Source organism: Trichosurus vulpecula, chromosome 4 (assembly GCF_011100635.1).
Source record: "Trichosurus vulpecula isolate mTriVul1 chromosome 4, mTriVul1.pri, whole genome shotgun sequence".
Taxonomy (NCBI): domain Eukaryota; kingdom Metazoa; phylum Chordata; class Mammalia; order Diprotodontia; family Phalangeridae; genus Trichosurus; species Trichosurus vulpecula.
In genome coordinates, this window is record NC_050576.1 from 305443096 (window position 1) to 305470992 (window position 27897).

A 27897-nucleotide genomic window follows, 5' to 3' on the forward strand; every position below is an offset into this window, starting at 1 on the left:
TTTGAAAGTTTCTTCGAATTCCTCCAGTTGGTTGTTTTCAACATCAAGAATTCAGTGTCCGAGATAATTCAAGCCTTGCCAGCTCAGGCTTCGCCATGTGACTCTGCAGCCAGACTTGATGAAGCACTGAAGAAGCCTCCTTGATGTCTGAGACAGCTAACTCTGTGTCATGAATGCTTAAATGTTTTCATGTTATTAATGCGGGGTTGATGATGGGTAATCACAGAATAAATAGAATTTGTTCTCTTCAAACCACTCATCCTTTATTTTCAAAAGAAATCGTTTTCCTAGAGACTTTATTTTAAAGCTTATGAAGGGATTTTGTTTTTCCTAGTGTACGTATACATTAATACATGATCTTTTTCCAAGTAGGAGTCGTCAGCACGGTACAGTGGGAAAGATGTTAGATCCGGAGTTAGAGGAGCTGGGTTCAAATTGGGCATTTGGGCTCTTATTACCTGTGTGACTTTGGGCTAGTCATTTAACCTCCTTAGGTCTCAGTTTCCATTATCTTTAAAATGGAAAAGTTGGAACTGCATGGCCTCTGAGGTCCTAGTTATAGGATCCCAAATGAAACAGAGCTGGGCACTACTCGGTCTCAGGCAGCTGCCATTAGCCTGCCTGTACATGAGTTACACAGGTCAGAGGGTGAGGGGAAGCCCAGAGTTTACAAACATCCTCAGTCCCAGAAATACTTGGAGTGTTCTTGCTTAAAAATAGCCGTGCGGGTCAAAGCTTAGTGTTTCGATGGCTTGTACCAGCAGTCTTCTTGGCTGATCTATTGATTTCTGTTGGACTTCAGTCCTGCTGTTCTAATATAAGACATCACCATCAAAACAGAGTTGGAAGACGGATCTTAACCATTCCCAGCAGCTTGGTACGGTAGCTTCACAGAATATAATTTTACAGAGAATGGAATGTCTTTAGGCCAGTGACTAATTATATTAAAGGTCTGTGCTTTTGAAATTATTTATGGCCGCCAGTATCTGCCTTGGTCTTTTAAAACCACAGAGTGTGTTTCTACAAATAAGAATTTGTTCAAAAGGATATGACAGTTCCTCCTTGAAAGATATAGTACCCCAGAGTTTAGTGCTTTAATATAACAAATAACTTAGCCATGTATTAAGAAATGCAGCCCTCCCAGAGCTCTGCAGTGGAGGGGAAAATACACAGAAAAGAGAGAATCATTCTCTAATGATTGAGTGGATGTTGTGACTATTTGAAAAACCCCTGGCCTCTGAACTCCCTAATCATAAATGTCCTTTCTATTCACAGCAATTATTGACCATTCAGGAAGAGCTGAAAAACAAAAAGTCTGAACTGGAGCAAGCTAAGGAGGAACAAAGTCACACGCAAGCATTATTGAAAGTTCTACAGGAACAAGTAAGCTGCTAAATGAATGGGACAACCCTAATTTATCCACTTGTGCTTAATGTATGCAAATATTGGCAGAAGTTAATCTATGGTATAATTTGCCTATACCTGGTCAAACCCCCTCCTGCCTAGGCTGGGTGGAATTTGCAATCCAAGGACCAGCTGCCTTTGTCCTCAATTCAATACCTCAGTACGCACACCAGTGATGTGTGAAGGTTTTCTCCCAGAAGACAAATGAATTTTGATAAAGTTTAAAAAATATTGGGAAAGCAAACATATTTCAAAGTAAGCAGTTGTTTTCGGTTAAGTCTAATTGTGAGGAAAATGAGTTTAGCATAGCCTATGGTCTTTCTGCAGACACATGTATACAAAACACTGATTCATGGTGACATTAAAAAAAAAATCCCTCGTTGTATCAGGGTACTTATCTAACCGTAGTGAGAAGCAAACCTTTTCTATAAAGTCAGTAAATCTGATCATTCCATTTGGGCTTTCTTTGATACTAAAGTGTGGCCTGACATTGATAAGTGGATTTGAAAGTATTGTCTTACAGCAGGGAAAGATGGATCGCTCAGCAGCCCAGAGAAATCTGAACCCTCCATCTTTAGAACTGGAGAAGGAGGGGAGTCAACTGTGGGGAGGCAGGGAGAGCTCTTGAAATGTATTTCCAGCACTGATCTTTGTTCACTACCACAGACCTAATGGATCTTAATTAGGTTAAAGGAAATTGCAGAGAGCAAGCCCAATCCTTTGGGTCTTATCAAATTTAGGATTATTATTAGTTTTTAATGTAACTATTGGTTCTAAAGAGTAAAATCAAGAAGCATTCATTATATACCTGCTATGTGCTGGGCACTGGGTTAAGCTCTGGGGATACAAAGAAGGGCAAAGATAGTCTCTGCTTTAAAAGAATTCACAGTATAATGAGGGAGGAGACAATATACAAACGATATATAAATAAGATATATACAGAATAAATTGGAGATAATCCCATAGAGAAATTATTAACATTGAAAAAGACTAGGAAAAGCTTCTTTTAGAAGAGAGAACATACATACATGTACAAATGTGTGTGTAGATAGATAAACATACATGCGTATGTATATATGTATTTCATTTAAAGAGTACTATGCAAATAAAAACAATGCCAAACATGATAATTTTCTCAAGATATTTAGTAGAGAAAAAGTGTTCCCAGCCACGTCTGAGTCTAGTGACCTCATACATGATTTTTAAAGAATGGTTTTCGTTCAATGAAATTAATTTTGTAGTCACCATCTCCTTGAATTAAGGGATGAATTTTCAAGGAGTTTTGAGACCATTGGAAACTTATGGGGAAGAAAGTTACTTGTTAAAACAAAGGCCTTGTTTCTCTTAATATACTTGCTGTGAATCCGTATGAGTGAGTGAATTAGAGTGAACTGGAAAACATAGTGAACCCTATTCACCACAACCTATCAAAATATAAAGCAGACCTGGAAACCATACCTGAAAGTCTCAGCCTCACCTCTCGCCCTGTACAAAATGAGATGACCAGTAAATGCAAACATCATTAAACACCTACTATGTGTTTCTTGCTATGTTTTGTTCCCTCCAACTAGTCCATTTTTGTAGCTTATAGGTCTTCTTTACCCTAAAAAAGAAAAATATAACAATAAAGAGCCTTTATTTCCCTGCTGATGACAAAGGTTATCCAAGGTCTTCAGTTCGATTAGAAAGTTTCACCTCCAACCATTAAGGTAAATTCTGAGTTTTGACATAGTCCACGTTTTGAGATACATTAGATGGAACAAAGAAGAGAGAAAATGTAGAGAAATTATACTCAGGGCTGGGTGTGATACCCTGAGTGCTCCTAGACATTAAATGCAGAGCTTAGATGGGGGCTGCAAAAATAATTAAAGTGATGGAAAAGAAGGTCTTTAAGGAAAATCACAGGGAAATTACTTGTACACATGCATACATATGTAAAAGAGATTATAGCTAGAGAAAAGAAGGCGAAGGACAAGTAGATAATGGTCTTCAAGTATGTGAGAGGTTGTTCATTATGTAGATGAGGCTGAGGACCAGCTGTTTTCCATTTCTAGGAGAACTGAACAAAGGGAAATTGGCTCCATGAATGGTTTGGATTAGATGAATACCCTTGTGCTGGAGATTGTTGGAATGGGTCTTCAAAAGAAAGATCTTGCTAAAGATGTTCAGAAAAGGTAGACAGTCATCTGACTAGGATAGGTTAAGTGAAGGTAGCCAGATGGCTTCTACAAATTCCTTCTCAATATCCCTTAGTTTAAGGATTCCCTGCCAGAACTCTGGAATACTCTCCAAAGGTCGAGCCTCTGATAAAATGGTGAGTTTATCGACATGAATTTTCCAGATTATAACACTAACCTAGAAGTCCGAAGACTGTGATTTGCTTCCTAGTCCATGGTCACTGTTTGTCACCCTTATGAGATTCCATAACAAATAAGGCTGATGCCTTTAGCTCAGTGGTAGAGAGCTCTTCTTAAAAAAAAAATTCAATAGTTCTATTCATCAAATCGAGGGCAGTGATTTTCAAGCAAAAGGCATCAGCAAGGCATAAATCAGAGTTGTAGAGTGGCCGACCGTGACAGACCACCAGTGACCGCAATAGCCCCAAAGAAGCCCTAGCGTACAGGGTGCTATGAGGTGCTGGCCATACACCTTCAGATCCAGACCCCAGTCTTCCTCACTGATGTCATCTTTACTTATAAGATTTATAGCTAGAAGCGACCTTAGAGACCATCTGCTCACGTTATGTATGAAGAACTGGGGCTCTGAGAAGCAAAATGTTCTATGTACATGTAAATCCTAGGGACTGCCATTAATGAAGTTTCCACAGCCATGGCGCTTGGAAGCACATTTCCATCATTCCCCCCAGTCGGAAACTGGGATTTTGGGGGCTAAGGTCCCGGTTCAAACTTGCTCCACAACAGACCCTCAGAAGTTATTTATATGGAAGAGAAAAAAAATGGATGTTTCCTCATCAAAAGCGGGGCAGGAAAAAATATGAACTGGAGATGAATATGCAAATGAATTCAGTGTAGTCTTTAATGGAGTGCATAAACAGCTTCCCAAAGGCCTGATGAATGACTATTGGATACAGTCATCACTATCAATAAATGCTTCTTCATTGCCTGCTTCTCTAGTCTTTCTGTATCCTCTTCATCTTACTGCTGTAGACGCCAGGTACTCGAGGAATGATTTTAGGTGATAGTAATGAAGGGAATGATCTTGCATGAAAAAGATATGATGCTTGTCCTCAAGGAACTTTACAGGCAGTACTGTGTTTTGATATATTTTATTGATTTTCTATTTAAAGCCCTGGTCACAAGTTGGGGATCGATACCTGACTAGGTCAGCAGGTAGGCCCTGGCCCAAGCACTGGTCTCCATTGAGAATTTGCTCTTAATTCAGTTTTTCCCTTGAATTGTCTAGGTGTTACTGTTGCTTACTCTTTGACTCCTATGTCTTATTGGCCTCTACCTATCTTAATAATAACAGCAGCTTCCCACCATTCAAGTTATTCCTTATCTCCACTCTCATAAACACACACATACACACACTCACACACACACAATAGTACCAGTCAGAAGGACCAAAGTTATCTTCTGATAGAGGAATGGGCACTCTAGCTAGCGTAAGACAGGCCCCTTACCTGTTCTAAGGGAGGGGTCTTCAGGTCAAAGTCCACACCTCAAAGGCAGGTGAGGAAGGGAAGAATCCATATAGGCCTCTTCTTCCTGGAAACTGTGACAGATGTGATAAGAGTGCCCAAGCAAGCAGAAAGGTGTTGGAGCAAAGGGAGGTGAGTGATAAGATCGTGTGGAGTGGTCTGAGTGATATTGGGTCGGGTAGATGATGTGCCCTTGGAGGGGTCAGGGAAGGAGACACACATCAAGAAGTTGGGTAGGATAAATAGAAGGAAGGAGAAATAAAAAAGAGAGACGAGAAGAAGACAAAGGGATTGTGGAATACGGGAATATAGGGGTTACCACATTCACAGTCACAGACTTCTAGTACGACAAAGCTAGAGTCTCTTTATAGCCAAGGGTTCTGGGTTTGAAGTTAGGAGCATCCAGGTTCCAATACTACCACTGAAGCTTACCTTATCTTAGGGGTTTTATATAGGGTTTGACATGGAAAGGAGTTCCTTCACATTGAAGAAATCGGCGATCATTTATTAAGTGCCTACTGTGTACTGGTGTACATTCAGCATGACCTGAATTTGTTAGAAGACCAGATTTCCAATCCTGCCTCTGACATATCCTGGCTTATGATTCAGGGCAAATCACTTAATCTTCCAGTATCTTCTGGCAACTGTTTAAGATTCTTAAGTTGAAGAACAGGTGATGATCTCTTCCAGTTTTTCTCCCACATGCCCTTGAGTTTGTAAAAGTGAGAGACCCTGTTAGACTTTGGTCATGCTGTCAGAAGAGCGGTTAAAATGTGCCCTTAATTGGTGGATTTTATTGTTCAGTCATTTTCAGTCATGTCCAATTCTTCGTGACCCCATTTGGGGTTTTTTTGGTAGAGACACTAGAGTGGTTTGCCATTTCCTGCCCAAGCTCATTTTACAGATGAGGAGATTCAAGCAAACAGGGTTAGGTGACTTACCCAGGGTCACACAGCTAGTAAGTATCTGAGGCTGGATTTGAACTCATGAAGAAGGCACAGCTAGGTGGCTCAATGTTAGATTTTACATTCAAGCAAACTAGGCAGGTTTTTTGGCCTGGGAATCAGCTGTATGTAGTCACCTTCATGTTCTTTGGGAGCTTTCTCCTGCTCAGAGTCAAGTGGGTGTGACTTTCAGACTATGACTATGGGTCTGCTTTAAGGAAACTAGAATGGTTAAAATACATAAAGAACCAGAAACAGCAGATGTTCTAAATCTCACACAGTGGTGATATGTATGCAAGTGTGTTGTTGTTTTCTTTTTTTGCCATCCAAGCTTTGAGCATTTATCTCCCACCATGAAGCATTTATATTGGACATAAAAGATGACAGACCTGCATAAAACAGAAGGAAGTGTAGGCAGACAGCTGGAAAGATGGTCTTACCCCTCCCTCGTTCCCTACACCCAAATATCTGCTTTCAGTCAGACTAGGGTGAAATGCCAATTAAAGGGTTTCCACATACTCTTGATAACTGATTATTTGTGAGCCTTCCAGGAGGAAGACTGGCATTTCCAAATGTTCACTGTTAAAAATCTCATCTGAAAAATAGCTTTTCTCTAAATGCATCAGTGACCACATCTTCCCAGTTCTTCCTCCCAACAAAGAAACATAGGATTTCCTCCATCTCTTCCCCTGGAAGCAATGCTATACATTGTGATAGTCTCGAGGAGGGCCTGTACAGTAACGCTTGGGTATTTTGAACAACCCAAAACAAATATATCATTCAAAAATAATCGTTAGTACAACACCACTGAGCTAGTAGCAACTTGTAAACACTGCAGAGTTTATATTAATAGCAATAAGAATAACAAATGCAACCATTTATTATTCTTGAGAGCTAATTTTTTTAATACTTTATGCCTTTCAAACCACTTACTAATGTTATTATTAAAAACAGTAATGTCCACGACTTGTGTGTGTGTATGTATGTACCAGCTAATCAACCTTCAGAACATGTTGACTTCAAACTGGTTTCAGAAAGACTCATTAGAATTATGCATCCCATCTGCTTCTTCTCTTTGGAAGCCTTATAAAATGCAACCTCAAATAAATCAGAGTTAACCGTCAGCATAGCACACTCTCAAGTAATGTGCCTGCTTGTTTATTTGTTGTATGTTTCTCCTTACCCTTTGCAGCTAAAAAGTGCCAAGGAATTAGCCGAGACCAACGGCCACAGCCACGAGGATGCCAATGTAAGTACTGCAAGTTTGTTTACCACTTGTCATTTGATGTTGGTTGAGTGCCCGTTTGCATGTGATACTTTATGGATCATATAAATAGAGATACCGTTCCTGTCTGTCGGTGACTCCCTGAGATTGCTGCTTATGTCTAACTGTTATATTGGTAGGGGAACATTCATGCTGTTAGCTTAGATGCCTAAATTTGGATTGAAAAATGCTTCTAACCAATCCACAGCCTCACATATTCAAATCACAAGGAAGCAGTTTGAGTTCTAATTTCATATCTATAAGCAACAGAGTCTAAGAAGGCCAAAGGGAGATGGGACACGGTAATGTCATAGAATATCTTGTATTATGCGTGTTATCACGATCATTATTTTAGATAGTGATAATGGCCTTAAAGACCATTATACCTAATTTATGATACCTTAGGTTTCTCTAGTTCAGATGTTCTTAAACAGGAACCCATGAACTTATTTTTTTTAATTTTGATAAGAATATTTCAATATATTTAGTTTCCTTTGTAATGCATGTATAATGCATTATTCTAAGAAGGCTTCACCAGACAGGGGTCCATGGTACAAAACAGGGTCATAACCCCTGAGCTGGTGTTTCTACTTTTCTAAAGGTAAGTAAGATCTCTGTTCTCAAGGTTCTTAATGGTTTTGGATATATAACCATCACACTTAATCAATCAGCATGTGTTTATTAAGCTCTTACTATCTGTTAGGTACTAGGGCTATAAAAAAGTGAAATATTTCCTACTTTCAAGAAGTTTGCATTCATTCTATTGACCATAGAGTGCAGACCTATACTTATTTATTTTGCCCTTTTCTCAGTCCTTTTTCCTTTCACATGTGTGTATGTGCTAATACTATTCTTATTTTCAAAAAACTATCTACTGAGCACTTTTGTTTATCTGGCACAGAACCAAAATATAGAATTTCTGAGCAAGCTTGGGCCAGGTAGGAGAGATTTTCCATCTTGTGTACATCCTATTTAATTATTTACAATATAGATCCCAACATCAGTAGCATGTCTCCCTCTCCACTTTGCATCATCTGCAAATTTAATAAGCATGCTTCTAAGCTTTCATCCAAGTCCTTGTCACAAGTGTTGAACAGCACAGGGCCAAAGACAGAACTTTGGAGTGCTCGCTAGAGATCCGCTTCTACACTAACATTGAGATATAACAATTTGGGTCTGGACTCAGTGAATCTTCTTGTATTGTCCTCTAGCCCACATCACTCCCATCTTGCCCATAAGGATAAGTAGCATGACTTTATAAAATGCTTTGACAAAGTGTAGATACTCAAGAGAGAATCACAAGCATTCTCCTCCTGATTAACACCTTAGAAACCTTCATAAACACAGGATTAGTTTGGCATTACCTGTTCTTTATGAAACTGATGCTGGCTATGAGTGATCACAGTTTCCCTTTCAAAATGTTCAGAAACCATCCCTTTGATAATACATTCCAGCATTTTACCACAAGTCAAAGTCAAGTTCATTGGCTTATTTTTTTTCCCAGAGTTTACCTTCCTTTCGTTTTGGAAAATCAGAACAGCAATCACCAGTCTTAGAATGCCACTTCCATTTTCCAAGAGCTTTTAGAAATCACTGACATTTATTCAGCAAACATTCCCAACAGATTTCTCAGTTCCTTGGGATTCAGTTCACTTCAGCTTGGTTACTTGAAATGATTCAGGACAATTAGATGTTCTCTTACAATCTCTTCTTATTTATATAGAATTGTTTGGGGGGTTTTTTGTTTTGTTTTTTTTTTTTGTTCTAACTTACAACAGTGATACTAAATGAAAATCTCTGACCAGGTAGGAAGAAGAGGAGAGAGGGAGTGAAAGATACATAAGAAAATTGTTTAGTTTACCCTTATTTTCACGTAAGGAAATGGAGAGCCAGAGAGCTACTAAAGAGACAGAGTCAGGAATTGAACCCCAGTCTTTTGTTTCTAAATTCGTTGTTTGTTTGTTTCTTCTGTTACAACATAGTGGCTTGTAGAGAAGATGGTTGAGGGCCGACAAAGAGTCACAAGAAGGAACAAGAGCTGGTTCAGTGTAGTGAGCCTATCTCTGATACTTTTTATTAACCATATGGCCTTTATTCAGCAAGACATAGCTATCACCTCTGTAGATCTCAGGCTGAATTAGATTATCCTCTATGATCCTTTCCCACTCTTAATCCTATTATGTTATTATAAGTTTTTGAGCTAAAAGAAGCTTTAGAGTTCATCTAGTCCAACTGCTTTTTACAAATGAAGAAACTAGGTACCCACCTATCAAATTTAGGCACAGGGCTAGTTGTAATTACTGTTGCTGTTTGGGCATTTTTCAGTCATATCCAACTCTTGCATGACCTTACTTGGTGTTTTCTTGGCAAAGATACAGGACTGGTTGGCCATTTCCTTCTCCAGCTCATTTTACAGATGAGGAAACTGAGGCAAACAGGGTTAAGTCACTTGCCCAGGGTCACACGGCTAGGAAATGTCTGAGGCCACATTTGAACTCAAGCTTCCATCTCCTTTTATGTTGTCTCTTTTTATGTGTTTCATGTCTTGTCCAGGAAGCCATGTTAGGTAAGGGAAATTAAAAAGTCAGTCACTTTTGCTATTTGTTAGAGCTACTGATAAAATATCTTGGGAAGGAATATTTGAAAAAAAAAGTTTGAAATAAAGTTTTTGTTCTATCTGAAGATTTTGTCTTAGCTCTGTATTGATCATTTGAAGCAAAGTACTTTAACAGGCCATTTGACTAAAAGCCAGTATTTAAAATACTATTGAATGAAACAAATAGATTTTTGCTACTGTCATTCACATCAGAAGCTGGTGCACAGTGAACCCGTTCTGACTGAGCAGATCATTCCTGGGATGGTTCATATTAGCTTTTTTGGTAAGCATCTATGAACACTTCCCGTGATAGCTTCTGGCATTCCGTCTTGGCCTTCTAAAATTGCCTTGGCACTCGCATGTCAGGTGTGCACCTGAAAAATTTCATCAGTAATTCTGAAGGGTGTCTTCTGCAAGACATTTCCCTCCTTGCAATTTATGAGCTTGTTTCCAAGTGCCAAGGAGCTCCCAGATTCCAGCGTAGAATTTACACGTGAAAACATTCTAGATCCCATTACATTATTGCTGTATGGCCATAATTATTGTTATTTTCACTGAGTACAAACTTTATTTAGCACATATTTAACAGAGAACTAGGTACGAATCCTACACAATATTCTCCTGGGCTTATAGGCTCAACACATAAATGTTAGAGATAGAAAAGTCCAATGCAATTGTACAGATAAAGAAACTGAGTCCCAGAGTCCTCCAGTGACTTAGCCAGTGTTACACAGCCAGTAAATGACAGATCCAGGATTCAGACTCGGGTGTTTTAACACCAAATCTAGTAGTCTGCAATATCAATTGAGATAGCTCCTTAAATAAACTACATCTTTTCTCTGTTTCCTGGATATACTAAAATCCTTTGCCAGCTTATTCAGAATCAGCTTTTTTTCTGGAGGAAAGGATAAATGTATCACTGTTGGGAAAATGGAATGACTCCATCAGGCCCTGATCTTGGTCAGGGCCCAAATTGCTGAGGCCAAGCATTTTATTTGCATGTGGAATTTTGGATATTAACCCCAGCTAGAACAAATCATATCTTTTAATTCACCCTGGATGTAAAACTAGCCTTGGTCCCAGGGCCTCAGTAGGACATTTCTTCAGTCTCGATCCTATCTCCCTCCTCAAAGCACGCCACATATTGGGCTGTCCGTTTTAGCACTGTTCCCCAAACCTTGGGAGAGCTGAATAATAGAGCTCTGATAATCTATTCATAGTAATTTAGATAATTGATCAGAGTCACACAGCTAGTTAAGTGTCCAAGTACAGATTTGAACTCCAGAAAATGAGTCTTCCCAACTCCAGACCTAGTGCTATGTGCACCATGGCACCATCTAGCTGCCAAAGCAGATCCACGGGCTTTAGATCTCAAGGGACCTCACTGAGACTAAAGTCTTCATTTGAAAGATGAGAAAACTGAGTTGTAGAGAAATGAAGAAACTTGGACATTAGAGTTTTCTTGTCCAACTCTTTCATTTTTAAAATGAGAAAAATGTGACTTAGGTTATGATTTGTACAAAGTCACCCAGGTCTTCCCAATTCTGAATCCAGCAAGAACTCTTTCCATCCTAATAAAAGCATTCCCCTCATTCTTGCACTTTGGAAAAATGATACGGTGTTGATGTCATACTGACAGAAATTATTTCTTCTTACAATAAAGGAAAGCATTTGAATGATCATGTTTACACATGTTAGTATGGTACATTTATAAGCACTTCAACATGTTTGAAGATATCCTTCCCAGTTTTAAAATGTGGCTTTCCATCATTCCTAACCAAAGGATAAACTACACACACACACACATATAGGGAGAGGGGGAGAGAGGGAAGGAGGGAGAGAGAGAGAGAGATGGGAGAAAGATGTATAAAAGAAGAAACCCCAAAGTAAATGGAGTCACACCATCAAAGACAAAGAAAAGCCCAAATGACTGTTCTTACGTAACTGCTTCTCTTCATTTAACACATGGGACAAGGTATTGCTGGTACATAGACACAATCGAAAGTCAGAAGACCTGGATTCAGTTTATGATCCTACAGACCCATAAGACCCTTCAGTAGACAATATTCACTTTCCTTCTCTTCCATTGGCCCTACTGCCAAGGAAAAGAATGAGATCATCAGGCGTCTACCCCCACACCATCACCGCCTCGCAATGGGTCTGGTCTGTGGTAAAACTCAGCACCTAGAATTCCTTTTGAAGGAATATTTGGAAGGGAAAAAAAAGTCTGAAATAAAGTTTTCACTTTATGTGAAGATTTTGTCTTAGATCTGTATTGACAATTTGAAGCAAGGTACTTCAACAGGTCATCAGACTAAACACCTGTATTTAAAATATTATTGACCGGGGGCAGCTAGGTGGTGCAGTGAGTAGAGCACTGGCCCTGAAGTCAGGAGGACCTGAGTTCAAATGTAGCCTTAGACATTTGACTCACTACCTATGTGACCTTGGGCAAGTCACTTAACCCCAATTGCCCTGCCTTCCCCCCTGCAAAAAAAAAAAACCAAAACCAAAAAAAATATTATTGACCAAAATAAATATTCCTCCATAAATATATCATCCTTTTTCATGTACCTTTATCTTCTCTGTTGCCCCACCCCCTGCTTGCATTGGCATTACCCTTTCCTTCACATGCGCCTCATTCTTCCCTTCTCACTCCAGGGCTTCTCAATCAAGTGACAGCAAGTATTTACTAAGTGCTTTCTCTGAGCCCAGTAATGGAAATACAAAAAAAGGAAATAGCCCCTATTCAAAAAGAGCATGCATCCTGTTAGGGGAGGCGAGGACCTAGCAAAGTGTATAAATATAAATATATACAGTAAATGGTGTTAAAAAGGTAGTGTGAAAGAGAAAGCACTGGCATGAGGGGGAGGGGCGGCAATCAGGAAAGGCTGAAGCCTGAGGAAAAAAGAAGCTGCTTCACTAATATCTGTTGATTGATCCATCCTATTAGAGATTGTTCCCTCCCTGACAGCCATGCCCTTACTTCATAAAAAACTAACCTGTCATGTATTTGTCCTGCCAGGCGCTTGCTCTGTGTTGGGAAACTGATAGTGAGTTATAGCCCAGAGGATGCTGGATTTGAAGTTAAAGGACATGGTTGGAATCCCACTCCTCTCACTTAATACCATGACCTTAGGGAAAATACTTCACCTCTAGGCCTTTGTTTCCTCATCTGTAAAATAAAAAGTTGGTCTGTATGGTCTTTCCAGCTCTGAATCCTGCGTTTCCCCGTTGGTCCAAGCCAAAGTGATGAAGGATGATAACTAAGCAGTGGTTCACACCTATTCTTTCTCCAGGTTGCTTTGCTCCAAAAGTGTCATTTAGAGAAGTAGGCCTTTACGTGGGACCACCTTTTCCTTTCCCCCTTAAGGACCATGCTGTCTTTCATCCATTCTTCTATTAACACCTCACTCCCAAAACCTGTGACTTTCCTCTCTGATGCCATGAATCATCGTCCTTGGTCTTCTTACGCTGATGCTGCACTTCTTTCTGATTTTGCTACCTTCTCCCAGGCTTGTTTACCACTTCATCATGAGTTAACCACATCCCCTGCTGCCTGCCAAGAAATCCACAATCCGTCTGAGCAAACCCACAGAGAAATCCCATCCCAGTGCCCTTGGCAGCTGTTGATGATAATTGGGGCCCTTCCATGAACTTGGGCATCCAGTTCTTGACTCTAGGGAAGAATCAGGGAGAGAATTCCTCTACAAGACAAAGAAGCTAGCTTCATGCAAGCTTTAGTTAACCTTGTTTTTTTATGAATACTCAAGAAAGGGAACGGTTACAGTGTTATATTAGCAACCAAGAAGCTGTTGGGAAAATACGACCTTGTGGTTTTGTTCTGACTTACAGGCTGGGACTGGGTGGTTCTTGCTTGGTTACTGGTAGATTCTGGTGCATCTGCTTCCCCTAATGTCATATGAAGGTGATACCTAGGCATTCTATGGCTATGCCGGGGGACACAAGCTCCAAGCCAGGAGTCAGAAAAACCTGAGTTCATTTACTTATCTCAGTCATTTACTAGCCATGTGACCCTGAGCAAGTCATTTAACCTCGGTTAGCCTCAATTTCGTTATCTATAAAACGGAGCTAATGATACCACCTACACCTCCCAGAATTGTTGTGAAGACCAAATGAGATGATATCTGTAAAGTGCTTAGCAAAATGCTTGGCAAATAGTAGGAGCTTAATAAATACTTGTTCCCTTCCCTTCCTTTCATCACTAGATTAGCCACGTAGTGATGAATTCTTCAGTCACCAAGCTGGCACAAGAGGCCAGCTACCAAATAGCAAAGGGATTTGGGATCCGTATGAGTAGGAAAAATACCTGGATGGATGAAATTAAAAATCCTAGACGTATGTAAAATGTAGGATACATCTAACAGGATTAGGACACGTTGGATAATTCTGACTGGTTTTGTTCAGGGAACTAAAATACCTTATTGTTCCAAACCAGATTGGAGGAGCATACAAGGGAAATGAGAACATCAGCTCTAGGCCAAAGAATTCTGTGACTATATTATTCATAGAAACCAGAACAGATCCAAAGGGGATTTATCCATTTTGAAGATTGTAACTCTATTTCCCTAAACAGTCTCGAGCAATATTTTTATGTGTGCTAACCCCACGTATAATCATTTAGACCATTAGACGTGTTTCTGTATCCATCTATGAATACTTTTCAGTAAAAATGTGCCCCATGTGTTGCCCTGGGAGGGTAGAATAGAGAGAAATCTAATACCTCTTTTCAAAAACAATTAAAGCCCAGTTTCTAAAAGGTAAATAATTATAAGTAATGAAGTCACAATAATTTAAGTAAATTCCTAACAATAATAATAATCATGGTAAAATACCATCTATCTGTCCAGAGTAAGCTTGGTATAATATATGAGCCTTGGAAGACTTAGCCTCAAAGTCCTGATTCTGACACATACTAGCTATGTGACCATAAACAAGTCACTAACTCCTGAAGGCCACAGGCAATTCTGTAAGACTAAAAGTCACAAATGAATTGCTGACCCATATGAGTGTAGGGAACTTCCATACTTAGGGTTTCCATGCGTTGATGAAATCATATTTCTTCGTCTTCTCAAAAAATGCCACTATGTTAAGAATTTGGGAGTATTTAACAGGAGAAAATAATAAGATGGTGGCCATTCTTGAGTATTTTTGGAAAGCAAAATGATGCGTACTCTTTAGGAGATTCTGGAGGAACGTGACTTCAGGGCTCCATGTGGGAATAAATCAGAAATTTTAACATGGGATCTTGAAATGAAGTATTTAAGGTTTAGAGAGCCTAGATCTGAAGTATTCTGCGTTCTGCCCAGATGGAGGCTAATGGAAACAAGTTACTCCCTATTTAGTAGCCCAGCTTCCCAATGAGATCGGCTAAGTTTTCAATTTATGAGCTTGAGAATGCTAGCAAAGTTAAGAGAATAAAATGGATTACATCTCTGAATAGTAATTAAGCCATTTTAAGTGATTGAATCAAAGATATCCACAATATCCCAACCAAGCTCAATTTAATCAACAAAGGAGAATACCAGAAGTTCAGCTCTTTAAGATAAATCACGTTAGGAGACACAAGCAGTCCTATTTTACAATTATGAAAAGAAATTACAGAGATCTTATTCCTGGGCATACTGCCCAATAAATGGCAGCCTGTTATGACCTTACATAAAGGAGAGCTAGAGAGTGAAAGAGAGACTGGTTTGGGGGAGGGAGGGAAATGGAGAGGGAGAGGAAGGGAGGGAGGGAGGGAGGGGGAGAGAGAGAGACAGAGAGAGAGAGAGCTTAGTCACATGTGTATGTGAAAAGATTCACCTCCAGAAGGAATGTCAGAAGCAGAAATTTTGCCCAAAAGCCCCTAATAGGAAATGGGAAGGAGAATGATCAGCTCTGGCTCCTAGGAAGTGTTGGAAGAAAAGGCAGAAAGGGAGGCAAGGAGCCAAAAATACATTCATTGGCCTGTGAGCGCCCAGCTAAAACGACACTTGGAATGGAGGGAAGATTTCTGTAGGTGAGCTTCCCTTTCTTTCATCACTCATATGCTGATAAGAAGTGCCAAAACTTGCTGGAATTTTCAAGTGTGTTGAATACCCCCAACAATGATGTCCATATAATACAACTTCTCTCATTATAAATTGGAGGAAGGGGATAAGAAATGGCAGAGTAGAGATGTATGAACTTTGTTGACCTGAAATATATCTAGGCCAGTCTTCCTTGGGTAGGATTGGAAACCAGTGATCTGCTCTGCTGTTCTATAAGAATTTCACACCCTACACTCCTTTGATTTTTATCATATCTTTCTGTAGCCTTGGGAAAGGGAAGACTCATTCTTTTTTCCTACATGCATAGTTCATTTACTGCCTGATCAAATTACTTCCCCAACACAAGGGAATACTCTACTCTATTGCACTGGGGGGTTGCTGGGAAGATGCTGGATTATGCTTGACTGCAGGGATGGAGATGGGAGTGGAGTTGAGAAGGAAGTTTGCATAAATTTCGCTCTTCTCAGTACAGCCAGCTCAGCCTAATCAACCCTGGAGATTAGTGGGTGACAGATGTCACAGTCAAATCTCCCTCACAGCCCATTCCTTCTTAAAAAACCTTTGCCAACGGTTTTTCTGATTAGAATTAAAACTCATGCACGTGATTGTAGAAAGGCTTGTCCTAAAATAGATTATGCAATCAAATCAAGCAGTTCCCGTCACCCATGGGACACATTGCAAATAGATTGATTAATATTGGTAGGCTGTACAGCAATACTTCCTCATGGAAAGGGTATGATTGCTATCAGGCTGGGTGTAGCAACAAACATTTCTAAACCACCTGCAAAGAAATGGAGTAGCCCAAATCCTCTCCACATTCATCTTTCCAGTTCTTCCTTTCTCTTTCTCCATCCCTTCCTTTCTCACACTGGGTGCCATCACTGGTTATGCAGTGGTAACTAAAGCACCACTCAAAAAGATGAAATGTCCAAAGGCCCATTAGGAAATATACGCAGTGGTTCCTCCAAACCTCTACTTATCACCACTTCCATCCTGACCTGTGTGACCTCAGTGAACAGGAAAGGAACAGGGCTTCCCAGCCTGGCTCATGAGGACCTCTACCCAAGTAATTTCCAGGCAACCAGGTGTGATTTTCATAACCTATGGTGCCTAGGATGTTGTTTGTTTCTGTGATTTTGTTGAGAATAGTCCTCAAAGTAAAGTAGTTAGTTTCCATTCACATTTAAAACTTAATCAGAAAAATCTCTGACCATATATAGATGATAAAACACCTTTCTGCTTTCTTTAGGACCTTAGTTAGTATCAATTTTCCTTCCAGGACAGTGAGAGCTAAGGATCTTCCTCAAAACCTGAAGACTGATCATATAAGGAATTGACTGTGGGGTAGTGAAAAACACGGGACTGGATTTAGTCACAAAATCAAGGCTTGAAATCCAAATTGGCCATTTCCTGAAGCCTCTGTTACCCAGGGGGAGTCACTTAATCTCTCTAGGCTATAATTTCTTCATCTGAAAACCATGGGGACTGGACTAAATGACCTCTAAATGGCCTTATAGTTCCAGATCCTATGATTATATAAACTTTTTTCCTTCTGCTCTTCACTTCCTCCTTCGCCCTAGAGCGTTGGATTCATTAAATTCTTGAACTCAGAAGAAACATCTTTGGACATTCACATCAATCCCTGCTTTCCAAACATGGAATGCTATGAAGGGGAGTAAAGCTGTAATTACTATGAAAGGAGTCATTGTGATCCCATCCTGTATCTGGAACATTGGTAGCCTTCAGTACAGTTGAAATATCTATGTGTCAGTACTGCCAAATATTCCAAGCTTCTCTGTCCCCCAACAGACCCATTCCCTTCCGGGGTTAATCTTACCTTTGCAGAGGGATGAATATGCACTTCTTTCCTTTTCCACATTAATATACATTAAGGATATCTGGGACATCCTCATACATCCTTGAGATGATCTATTTCCTTCCCCCCCGCCCCACCCCACTTGCCACATGCTCAGTATTTCAGAAGACATATGCTCCATGATGATCTTTATCTTGAACCAGTTTAGTTAATTCCTAAAAGTAACTGGAGTAGTGCAGAAATAGATTATTTTTAGCACTGGGGCTGTCCTGGGCATCCTTGATCAAAGAGCCACCTCAAAGGAGGCTACATGTTTCACTTTGGGGGAGCTTTGAATAGAGCTATTTAACTAAGGATACTGCATTTATTCACAAGTTCAGCGAATCTCTTTAACCCCAAGTCAAAGCCTTAGGAGTGGTTTTAAGTCCATTGCAGCATAAGGAGAAATCAGAAGAGACTTGTTTCCAAAAGGAGTTAGTAGTGGAACCTATATCTCTGGTTTAGCAATATTGGGCATTTCCTCTTTCATGAGGGTTAAAACCACCATCAGAATGATGGGATCTTGGCCACTTCAGGCTACCGAGCTGCCACGTCTCCATGCGGGTTGAACATCTTGGCCACAGAAGAGTCTGTCCCTCTGAGCCACAGGAATCTTTGTGTGTTGATTTCAGCTGGCATGGGTCTATTTTGTAAATACCCACAGAGTTACTGGAAGGCACAGGAAATTAGGCCCTTGCCAGGTAATGCCAATAATTCCCTGAATCCTGCAGGGGTTTTTTTTGGAGGGGGTGGGGGAAGAAGGGCAAACTTGCCAGTCTTAGAACACTTAATGGTTTTGCAGATTTCTGTTCATTTAATTTGTTCAAGAAAATCCCATCAGCCTCAGCCTTCCTTAGCCCAGAAATTGCCCTTGTAGGAGAGATTTATGGCTGTGATGCTCACCATCACTGTCATTATATATGTGTGTGTACGTGTGAGAGTGTGTGTGAGAGTGTGTGTGGCAGTGTTCCCATGGGATCATAGAGGGTGAGTGATGGACATTTTTGTTTGGAACATTTCCATAGTGCTCTGGGGATGCTGATGAGCCACTTGTTTTTATGAGACTTTCAGATTCTAATTAGCACAGGCAATTTCTTTATAGTCCTAACTTTCAGGAAGAAGACCTTAAAGTGTAAGAAGGGTTTGTGAGTGCAAATGTGCGTGAGGAGCAACCTTCCCCATTTATTATGTGAATTTAACTTTTCTTTTTTCTGCTCTTGCACATTTGGCAATGAAGAAGCAATCTCTTTCAGACTGAGGTCCATTTAAGAAAAAAAAATGGCACGCATTTTATAGGGTAAGCCTTAAATTAGCCCCTTCAGAAGGGCTGGACTGGTAGCCAGGAGAGCCAGTAAATGGCATTTGTCCCCAAATTGGATCCAGCATCAGGCATGGAAAAAAAAAACTTTTATTATTTTTCATTCCTATATAACAATAGAATTATTCATCAGTAATAAATCTTTTTTTGGTAACCATATTATTCTCCTTGCCTATGACGCCCACTCCTTTTCCTTCCACCTATCTAAATAATAATAATGATAGCTAACATTTATGGAACGTTTACTATGTACCAGGCAGGTAGCTAGGTGTGTCAGTGGGTAGAGCTCTGGGGCTTGAGACAGGAAGACCTGAGTTCAATTCTAGCCTCCAACACTTACTAGCTGTGTGTTCTTGGGCAAGTCACTTAATCTCTGTTTCTCTAGGAGTGTATTAGCAAGCACCTTAGCACACCCAGGATGGCCTGCTAGCACAGGTTCTTTGATCTGCTTTTCTAAAGGAAAGAAAGCTTCAAAGGGGTCAACAATCTTACTTTAATTACAGATAAGTAGAAAGAGGTGAGTATCCAAGAAAGAATCCAATAGACAGGGTTCCAACTGTCTAAACAAAGTAATAAATACATAATCACCAGACAGGGAGCACCAACATCTGGGTTCACAAAGCTGAGGGGTTCCTTAACATTGGCTACCCAGAGTCTTGTACGGCCAAATCACAAAGACTTCAAGCGAATATTCTTCCCATGAGTGAGCCCCAAAACAAACTCTCACCTCAGAATATACACTTTTGGCTAATAGGCTCAGAGCCAGAAGGCACCCTAACCCATGACTCAGTGCCTAATTAGCTTAGTACCAGAAGGTGTGAAAGCCTTCCTACAAGCAAGCCTCCTTAGGTAAGTTCCCCTCCCAATGGGCTCTATGTGACTCAGGATGTGTCACAGCTGTGAACTGGGCCAGAGCTCAAAGCAGTGAGATGTCCATGGTTGAAATACCTGTGTACCTTTAGACCTGAGAACACGGCCCCCGCTCCAAGGAAAAAGGGGACACGTGTGGTCACAGAGGCCTATTAATGGACAGGGAAGATCTTATATTCCATTAACCCTACAAGGAGGCAGCAAGGTGTCTCAGGAGACAGAGAGCTGGGCCTCAAGACAGGAAGACCTGTTCAAATCGGGCCTCAGACACTCACTTGGCTATGTGACCCTGGGCAAGTCACTCAACCCCTGTTTGCTTTGATCCACTGGAGAAGGAAATGGCAAACCATCTTTGCTGAGAAAACCTCATAGACAGTATGACCCATAAGGTCAGGGCAAGTAGGACACACTGAACAGCTAGAGCTAGGACGTGCCAGGTGCGAGGTGAATGCTTTACAATTATGATCTCACTGGATCCTCACAACAACTCTGGGAGGCAGGTGCTATCATTACCCGCATTTTACTGTTTCAGCAATCCAGCTAGCAGCTGCTGTAGGAGTGTAACACCAGCAACAACCAGCTCATGGAATGCTGCGAGCCCAGGTCCTTTTGATCTGCTTTACTAAGGAAAGCAATGTTAAGGGGTTAACAATCCTACTTTAATCCAGCATACAAATATTATTCTCTCAGCTCAGGGGGAAAAGCCAGCACCCTGAGCTTCAGAGCAAATGCAAACAAAGTACAAACATCGACAGACAGACCTTGTCTGATTCAAATCTCAATGCATAGTTACCAGAGTTTAAAAAAGTCCCAACATCCGGGTTTATGAGCTGGAGAGCTCTTATCTACAGCTACCCAGAGTCTCCACATCAGCACACCACCAAGAGTGAGAGCCCTAAGCAAACAGCTCTGTCTTCCCTTTTTATGCCCTCTTTAGTGGTCATCAACCATCATCTGAGAGACCAGAACTTAAGCTCTGGTCTTAGCAGCTCTCCTTAGGACCCCGAGGGCTTTATGCCCACACAGACTTAGCACCTAATAGATGTGGGTTTGGGCCTGGGGTTTAGCACCTAGTAAGACTCAATCAAAGGCACTTAATCATTTTAAAACAGTAAGAAGGTCCCACTTAATTGATAATTACATTTACAGATGAGGAAACTGAGGCAAACAGAGGTTAAGTTCTTTGCCCAAGGTCACACAGCTAGTAAGTGTACGGTGGCCTTGAACCACTCTTTAAGGACCCACTGGAGTTCTACCCAGGATCTGGTCCAACATTCTCATTTTATAAATGAGGAAATTAAGGCACAGAAGCGTTAAATGACTTTCCTAAAATCACATGGATAGCGTTCCTCAGAGGCGGATTCAATTTCAATTTCAATGCAGATTTCTGATTCCAGAGCTATTTCTTCTCCCACTGTACCACACCGCCTTCTATATCTCTTCTGGTTATCTACCATGAGCTTCCCATTTCTCCTGAATCTCCCCCTCTGTTCTGAACTCTTACAGCACTTAGATGACATAATTTAGTGCTTAATATTATGCCACTTCATGTGGTTCATTGGGATGATAGAATCTTAGAACTTCAAGGGAAAACCTTAAGCCTCATCTAGTCTCATGGTGTCAAACTCAAATAGAAATAGGGCCCACTAAAGGATCCCTGAAGTCTGTATATTAGAAGCCGCTTAATCAGAAAGCCACATTTTAGAAATCGGTAGTTAGAAAGCCACATATTAACATTATCTACGTTCTATTTTACATTTATTTTGTTAAATATGCTCCAGTTACATTTTAATCTGGTTTGTGTGGCCTACAGGTTGCATGCTTAACACCACTGATTTAATCTCACCTCCTCATTTAACAGAAGAGGTGGAAAGAGTGCTGGATTTAGAATCAGAAATTCTGGGTTCAAATTCTGGTTCTGCTACCTTACCACTCATGTGACCTAGAGTGAGTAGGTCACTTAAACTCTGTGGCTCTTAGTTTCCTCGTCTGTAAAATGAGGGTTCTAGGTGACCTCGGAGGCTCTGTCGAGTCTCTAATATCGTGATCCATTGCGAGGGGTGGGGAACCTGGGACCTGGAGGCCACATGTGCTCTTCTAGGTCCTCAGGTGTGGCCCTTCGACTGAATCCAAACTTCACAGAATAAATCCCCTTAATAAAAGAATTTGTTCTGTAAAACTTGCACTCAGTCAAAAGGCCACACCCAAGGACACCAGGTTCCCCACCCATTCTATTCCAACTCTTTTAATTTTGTTGTCGTTGTTTTTTAGTGGGTTCTCAGTCATGTCTGACTCTTTGTGGTGACCCCTTTGTGGGTTTTCTTGGCAAAGATGCTGGAGTGATTCGCCATTTCCTTCTCCAGCTCATTATACAGATGTGGAAACCAAAGCCAGTGGGGTTAAGTGACTTGCCCAGGGTCACACAGCTAGTTAGTGTCTGAGGCCAAATTCGAACCTGGGTTTTCCTGACTCCAGGCCCGACGTTGTATCCTACTGGGTAACCTAGCTGCCCCTCTATTTTGCTGATGAAGAAACCGAGGCCTGAAATGGTAGTACAGCGATTTGCTCCATATCACAACGGTAACAAGGGCTCAGAGGCAAGCTTGGAAGGCAGCTCTTCTGACCACAAATCACACGCTCTTCCCATGGTATCATTCTGGGGGAGACACAAAGTTTAAATGCAAACATGGTCCCTGCCTTTATGGCGTGTACAGTCTAGACCCATCCCCACCCGATATAAAATGTAGACTTCCTGAGAAAATTACTCTATGTCATACTTCTCGGTCACTCCCACCAACTAGCACCCCCTTAAGCCCTAACAAGGGCTAAATACCTAGTAATTGATCGATTAAATTTAAAAGTTCCCACAGCTCTGAGACCGGAGTGGGCAGTATGAAAAGATGGAGGATTTCAAGAAGAGAAGTTTCCTTTAAGGCAGGGATTATTTCTTTTTGGGCTTTCTATCCCCAACATATCACCTCAGGACATGTTTAATACATGTTTGTTGAAATGAATTAACTTTAGAATAATGGAGTCAAGAAAAGTCACAAATGTGTACAGTTATAGGCCTTTAATGCTGAAGGGGGGACTGTGGTATTCCACTCCCTCATTCGATAGATGCAGAATCTGATGATTTGTTGATTTGTGGTTGCTATTTATTATTAAGGTTTTGTTGTAATCTTGTCTAATTGTTTCCCGTGTGCATCTCGTCTTCCCAATGATAACTTACGTTCGTTGGTTTGCCAAGTACTCACATCTTCCGTTTTACCTAACAAACCGATTTTTGTCTTCCCGATAATAATAAATTTATTGCTTTACCCGTGGGGTAACGCAGGAATAAATGCGTTCCCGTTTTACAGATTAGGAGATGGAAGCTCTGGGATTACAGAGATAGTAAATGTCAGAGCCAAGATTTGAACCCAGTTCTTCCATCTCCACCGTTCCTACCTCACCACACCACCTCCTGCCATCACCTTAAAGGCAGAGGTTGGCCTGTGCTTTATCACCAAATACTTTCTCATACCATGCTAGGCAAAAAATAGGCATTTCAGAAATGAATGAACTGACCTGGACAATCCGATTTGGTCTTCTCCTATCTACTGCAGCAGCAGAAGGAGGAAAGAAGGAAGAAAGAGAGGAATTGGATCAACACCACCCAGGTGCTAGGACATTTATGATATTTTCTTTGCACGACCTTCAAATTGCTAGCTATGACCCAGATCGTGCTTCAGTAATGTCTAGGGCACCCAGTTCCTCCTGGAACATTTCTCTTCTTCTATATAAGGAGACGAGAGGTGACGATAGAGAATTGGATCTTAGCAAAAAAAAAACTGTTTAATATTTACCGAGCACCCACAGTGAGCCGAGCAAACCTGGTGGGCCTTGATTTTACTTTAATAATCATCCAATGACTTTTTTGCCCTGTTCATCGGTTCACATTCCATCTATTCTGGTGACCTGTATTTGCCATCAGAAAGGTCAAATATAACCTCTGAATTTTCATATTATCATTAGTAACCTAAACTCAGCAGGTGAAAATTATGATAGCGGGTGCTTTGTAGTGGAAAAAAATAAGAGGTGTCTTTCTGAGAAATGAACTGGGAAACTAACATGCCAAGAGTACCATAATACAATTAATCTTTACCCACAATGGAGTTAGCATCATATGAGATAAATCAAAGGGACTAATTCTGGATGCACACACATACATTTACAGGGATTTCGCTGTGCATTCTTCTGATTGTTTCTTAAATTTTATTGGCTGGGGAAATTGTTTATGTTCATACTTTTCCAAGCAATGAGAAGGGGTGGGGAAGGTCTGTTAAGGGGATGGAGAATGAAAAGCACAGGGAAGTAGAGAATTTATCACTTATTTTCTTTAAATATGACCCAGAAATACAGTGGTATGCTGTAGATTAAAAGCTTTTTTTTTTTTTTTTTTTTTTGCTTAACTTGGGAAACTGGGAAGAATGCTATATTCAGAAAACCTGTGTTCTAATTCTCAACCCCATGGCCTTGGAGAAGCCATCTCACTTCCTTGGGACTCATTTTTTTCTCAACACTAACATGAGAAGATTAGATTTTTAAGAAGGGTAGAATGAAAAGAGCATTGAACTGGATGGTCAGAAAAAATGGGTCCACGTCTCATCTCTTCCACTTACTGGTTGTGTGATAGTGAACAAGTCACTTCAATCTCTTTGAGCCTCAATTTCTACTTCTGTAAGATGCCGGTAATTTTGGTAATTGCTGGTAATGCTTGAATTTCTTACCCCACAAGGTCGTTGTGAAGAAAGTACTTTATAAAACAGCAGATGTAATGTCTTATTATCCTTAAGGTCCTTTCCAGCTAGGTGTGAAAAATAAAGTGATATCCCCAATTAAGCTACGATTCAGGCAGCAGTAGAGACTTACTATTTAATAAGGCGAAATTTAAGAAATGGAAATGACATTATCCCCTTGAATTGAATATAGCCATGATCGGTAATAACTTTAAAAAAGAAAGCTCAACGTGTCTTACATCTAAGATAATAAAGGCATCATTATTTTGAAACATTATATATAAAAAGCTCAACATACCTCCATACCTAAGTTAATAAAGAAATTATTTTAAAGTAATGGTTATGATACCTTACGACTTTATAAAATTGTGCCTACATGACAATAAACATTTCCACAGACTGAAGTGGTAAACCGCACCCAGTGGATTCCATTTTTGTTCATCTCCGTTTCCAAACATTGATTTTTTTTGTCATGGGGGAATGTTCAAGATAAATGTCTGCGAATTGACTGACTAATTGATAGACAATTAGTGAGTATTTTTTAAATACCTACCATGTGCAGGTACCTGTGGTAGGCTGGGGGCTGGGTGGGGGGGGTGTGTGTGGAGGGGATACAAAGACCAAAAAAAAGGGAACAACCCTGCCTTCAGAAAACTTACCATCTTTAAGGGGAGACAAGATGAACACATTTAAATGTGTGTATATATACATATGTGTATTTATGTTTATGTATATATATATGTATATGTATGTATATATATATATATATATATATCAATGTACTCTGTATTGACATATAATACAGGGTAATTTTGTAAGGGAGGCAGTTGGAGATTATGAGACAAGGCCCTTTCTAGGAGGTCATATATAAGGCATGTGGATATGTGTATATATCTACACTAAACTAATAAAGGAATTATTTTAAAATAATGATTATACTTCATGACTTTTTAATACCTCTAATATGTGTGTATATATCTGTGTATGTGTATATATGTGTATTTGTGTGTGTCTGTATATATGTCTGTCTGCATCTGTAATGTATATGTGTATGTATATATGTGCATGTGTATATATGAATGCGTATATACATGTAGGTGTATATATGTGTGTGTGTATGTTGTGTGTATACATACATAACTTACTTGTAGTCATATACATAGGAGGTATATAAAGTCATACAACATAATCATGATTTTAAAATAATTCAAAAAATGCACTTTGAGCTTTTTCTACATTATGCTTTAAAATAATAATGTCTTTCTAAGATATGGTGTTTGGACTGAGATTTAAAGAAAATGTGGGCTTCCTCCATGCAGAGGAGAGGAGGGTGCACATCGCAGACATGGGGGCACAGCCTGTACAGAGACGTTGAGAAGGGTCATGGAATGTCATAGGTGAAGATAGGAGGCCTATTCGGCTGAACTATAGAGTTTGAAAAAGAGAGCCAGGCATATAACAAGGATGGAAAGGTTGATTAGAATCAAGTTGTAAAAAGACTTTAAACACACACACACACACACACGCAGGCGCGCGCGCGTGCGCACACACACACACACGGAGTTCATCCTGGGTCACCATAGTAATTGGGAGCCATTAGAGTTTATTGAGCATGGGAGTGAAACGGTCAGACTTGTGCTTCAGGAATATCACTTTGTCTACCACGTGGTCAATGGTCACAGACTAAAACTTCCTGCCTCACAGTCAGTTTTACCCATTCCTGTATGTTAGCGTCACCTCCTCTATGAAGCCTTCCCTGATCACCCCATCTCAACTAGTTCCATCCTCTGAACACCTAAAGCAGAGGAGTCAAACATACCAACTATAACACTCCCAAGTGGGCCAATTAAAATGTAATTGGGAAATATTTAATCAAATAAATAAAATATAGTAAAACATAAGTAATATTAAATTTTAAAACTAATACACAGACTGCAGGGATCCTTATGTAAGGATCTTCTGTTTGAGTTTGACTTCACTGTCCTAACACACATTATATATAGACTTTATGGTAGTTATTTCATGCCTTGTATATGGCTTCAGTCCCCAACTCTGTTAAAGTGTCTCTGGCAATAGGGAGCTTTGGGAGGTCAGGGAAAACATTTGGTCCATCTCTGGATCCTCTCCCCTTCCAGGGCCTAGCACAATGCCTTGTATTTAGTAAATGTTCAATAGGTTTTTGTTGAATGAAATAATTAGTTTCCTTCTCTGCCCTCTCTTTAAAATTCTCTACCTTCAAGAAGACAGACAGTACATAGAAGTAGAAGGAAGCTTATGGCCATACATGGACCCAGCCTAGAAATTTATTAGTCTAAGCAGGGGCTTATTAGTCTAATTAGCTTTTCCCCTGGAAAAGTCTAACACTACAAACATGGAGTTCATTTTTCATAATGCTGCCACCTTATTCTCTGGTACTGGTCTCTTACTTCTTCTTTGTGAGTAAGGTACCAATTCTGTCGCATCTTTCACTTCAGGTAATACTTTTCTGAAAGAGGTCTCTTTCTTCTCTCTGTCTCTGTGTCTCTCTGTCTCTGTGTCTCTGTGTGTCTTTCTGTCTCTCTCTGTCTCTCTCTCTGTCTGTCTTTCTATCTCCCTGTCTCTCTGTCTGTCTCTTTATCGCTCTTTCTCTCTCCCCCCACCTTTTCCCTTCCCATGTGCCTCTCTCTCTTTTTCTCTCCCACTCCCCCCCCCCACTCTCTGTCTGTCTCTCTTTCTCCGTCTCTCTTTCTCCTTCTCTGTCTCTGCCTCTGTGTGTGTGTGTGTGTCTCTCTGTCTCTGTCTTTGTCTCTTTATCTCTCTCTCCCCCCTCCTTTCCCCTTCCTGTGTGCCTCTTCTTCTCTTTCTCTCCCACTTCCCCCCCCATTCTCTGTCTCTCTCTGTGTCTCTTTTTCTCCCTCTGTCTCTTTCTCTCTCTCTCTCTCTCTCTCTCTCTCTCTCTCTCTCTCTCTCTCTCTCTCTCTCTCTCTCTCTCTCTCTCTCTCCCCGTCTCCCTCTCCCTCTCCCTCTCCCTCTCTCCCCCTCATCTCCCCTTATCTCCATCTCCCTCCCTCTCTCTCCTCACACCATTATTATCAGGCAACCTTGATATGCCTGGTCCTTGATCCATCAGCCCCCCAGATAGCTTCCTGGTCTGCTTCCCTCCTACTGCCTTCAT

At 40.5% G+C, this 27897-nt stretch overlaps 1 protein-coding gene across 6 annotated transcripts in view; it reads left to right on the forward strand.

Annotated features, from left to right (window-relative positions):
* ENOX1 (ecto-NOX disulfide-thiol exchanger 1) overlaps positions 1-27897 on the forward strand; it is a 706159-nt gene that overhangs the window by 634309 nt on the left and 43953 nt on the right. For all 6 annotated transcript variants that reach the window (XM_036757464.1, XM_036757466.1, XM_036757465.1 and 3 more), the window contains 2 exons: positions 1276-1383; positions 7202-7258. In XM_036757464.1, coding sequence (XP_036613359.1) covers positions 1276-1383; positions 7202-7258 — 165 coding nt within the window. The remainder of the gene's footprint in view (positions 1-1275; positions 1384-7201; positions 7259-27897) is intronic.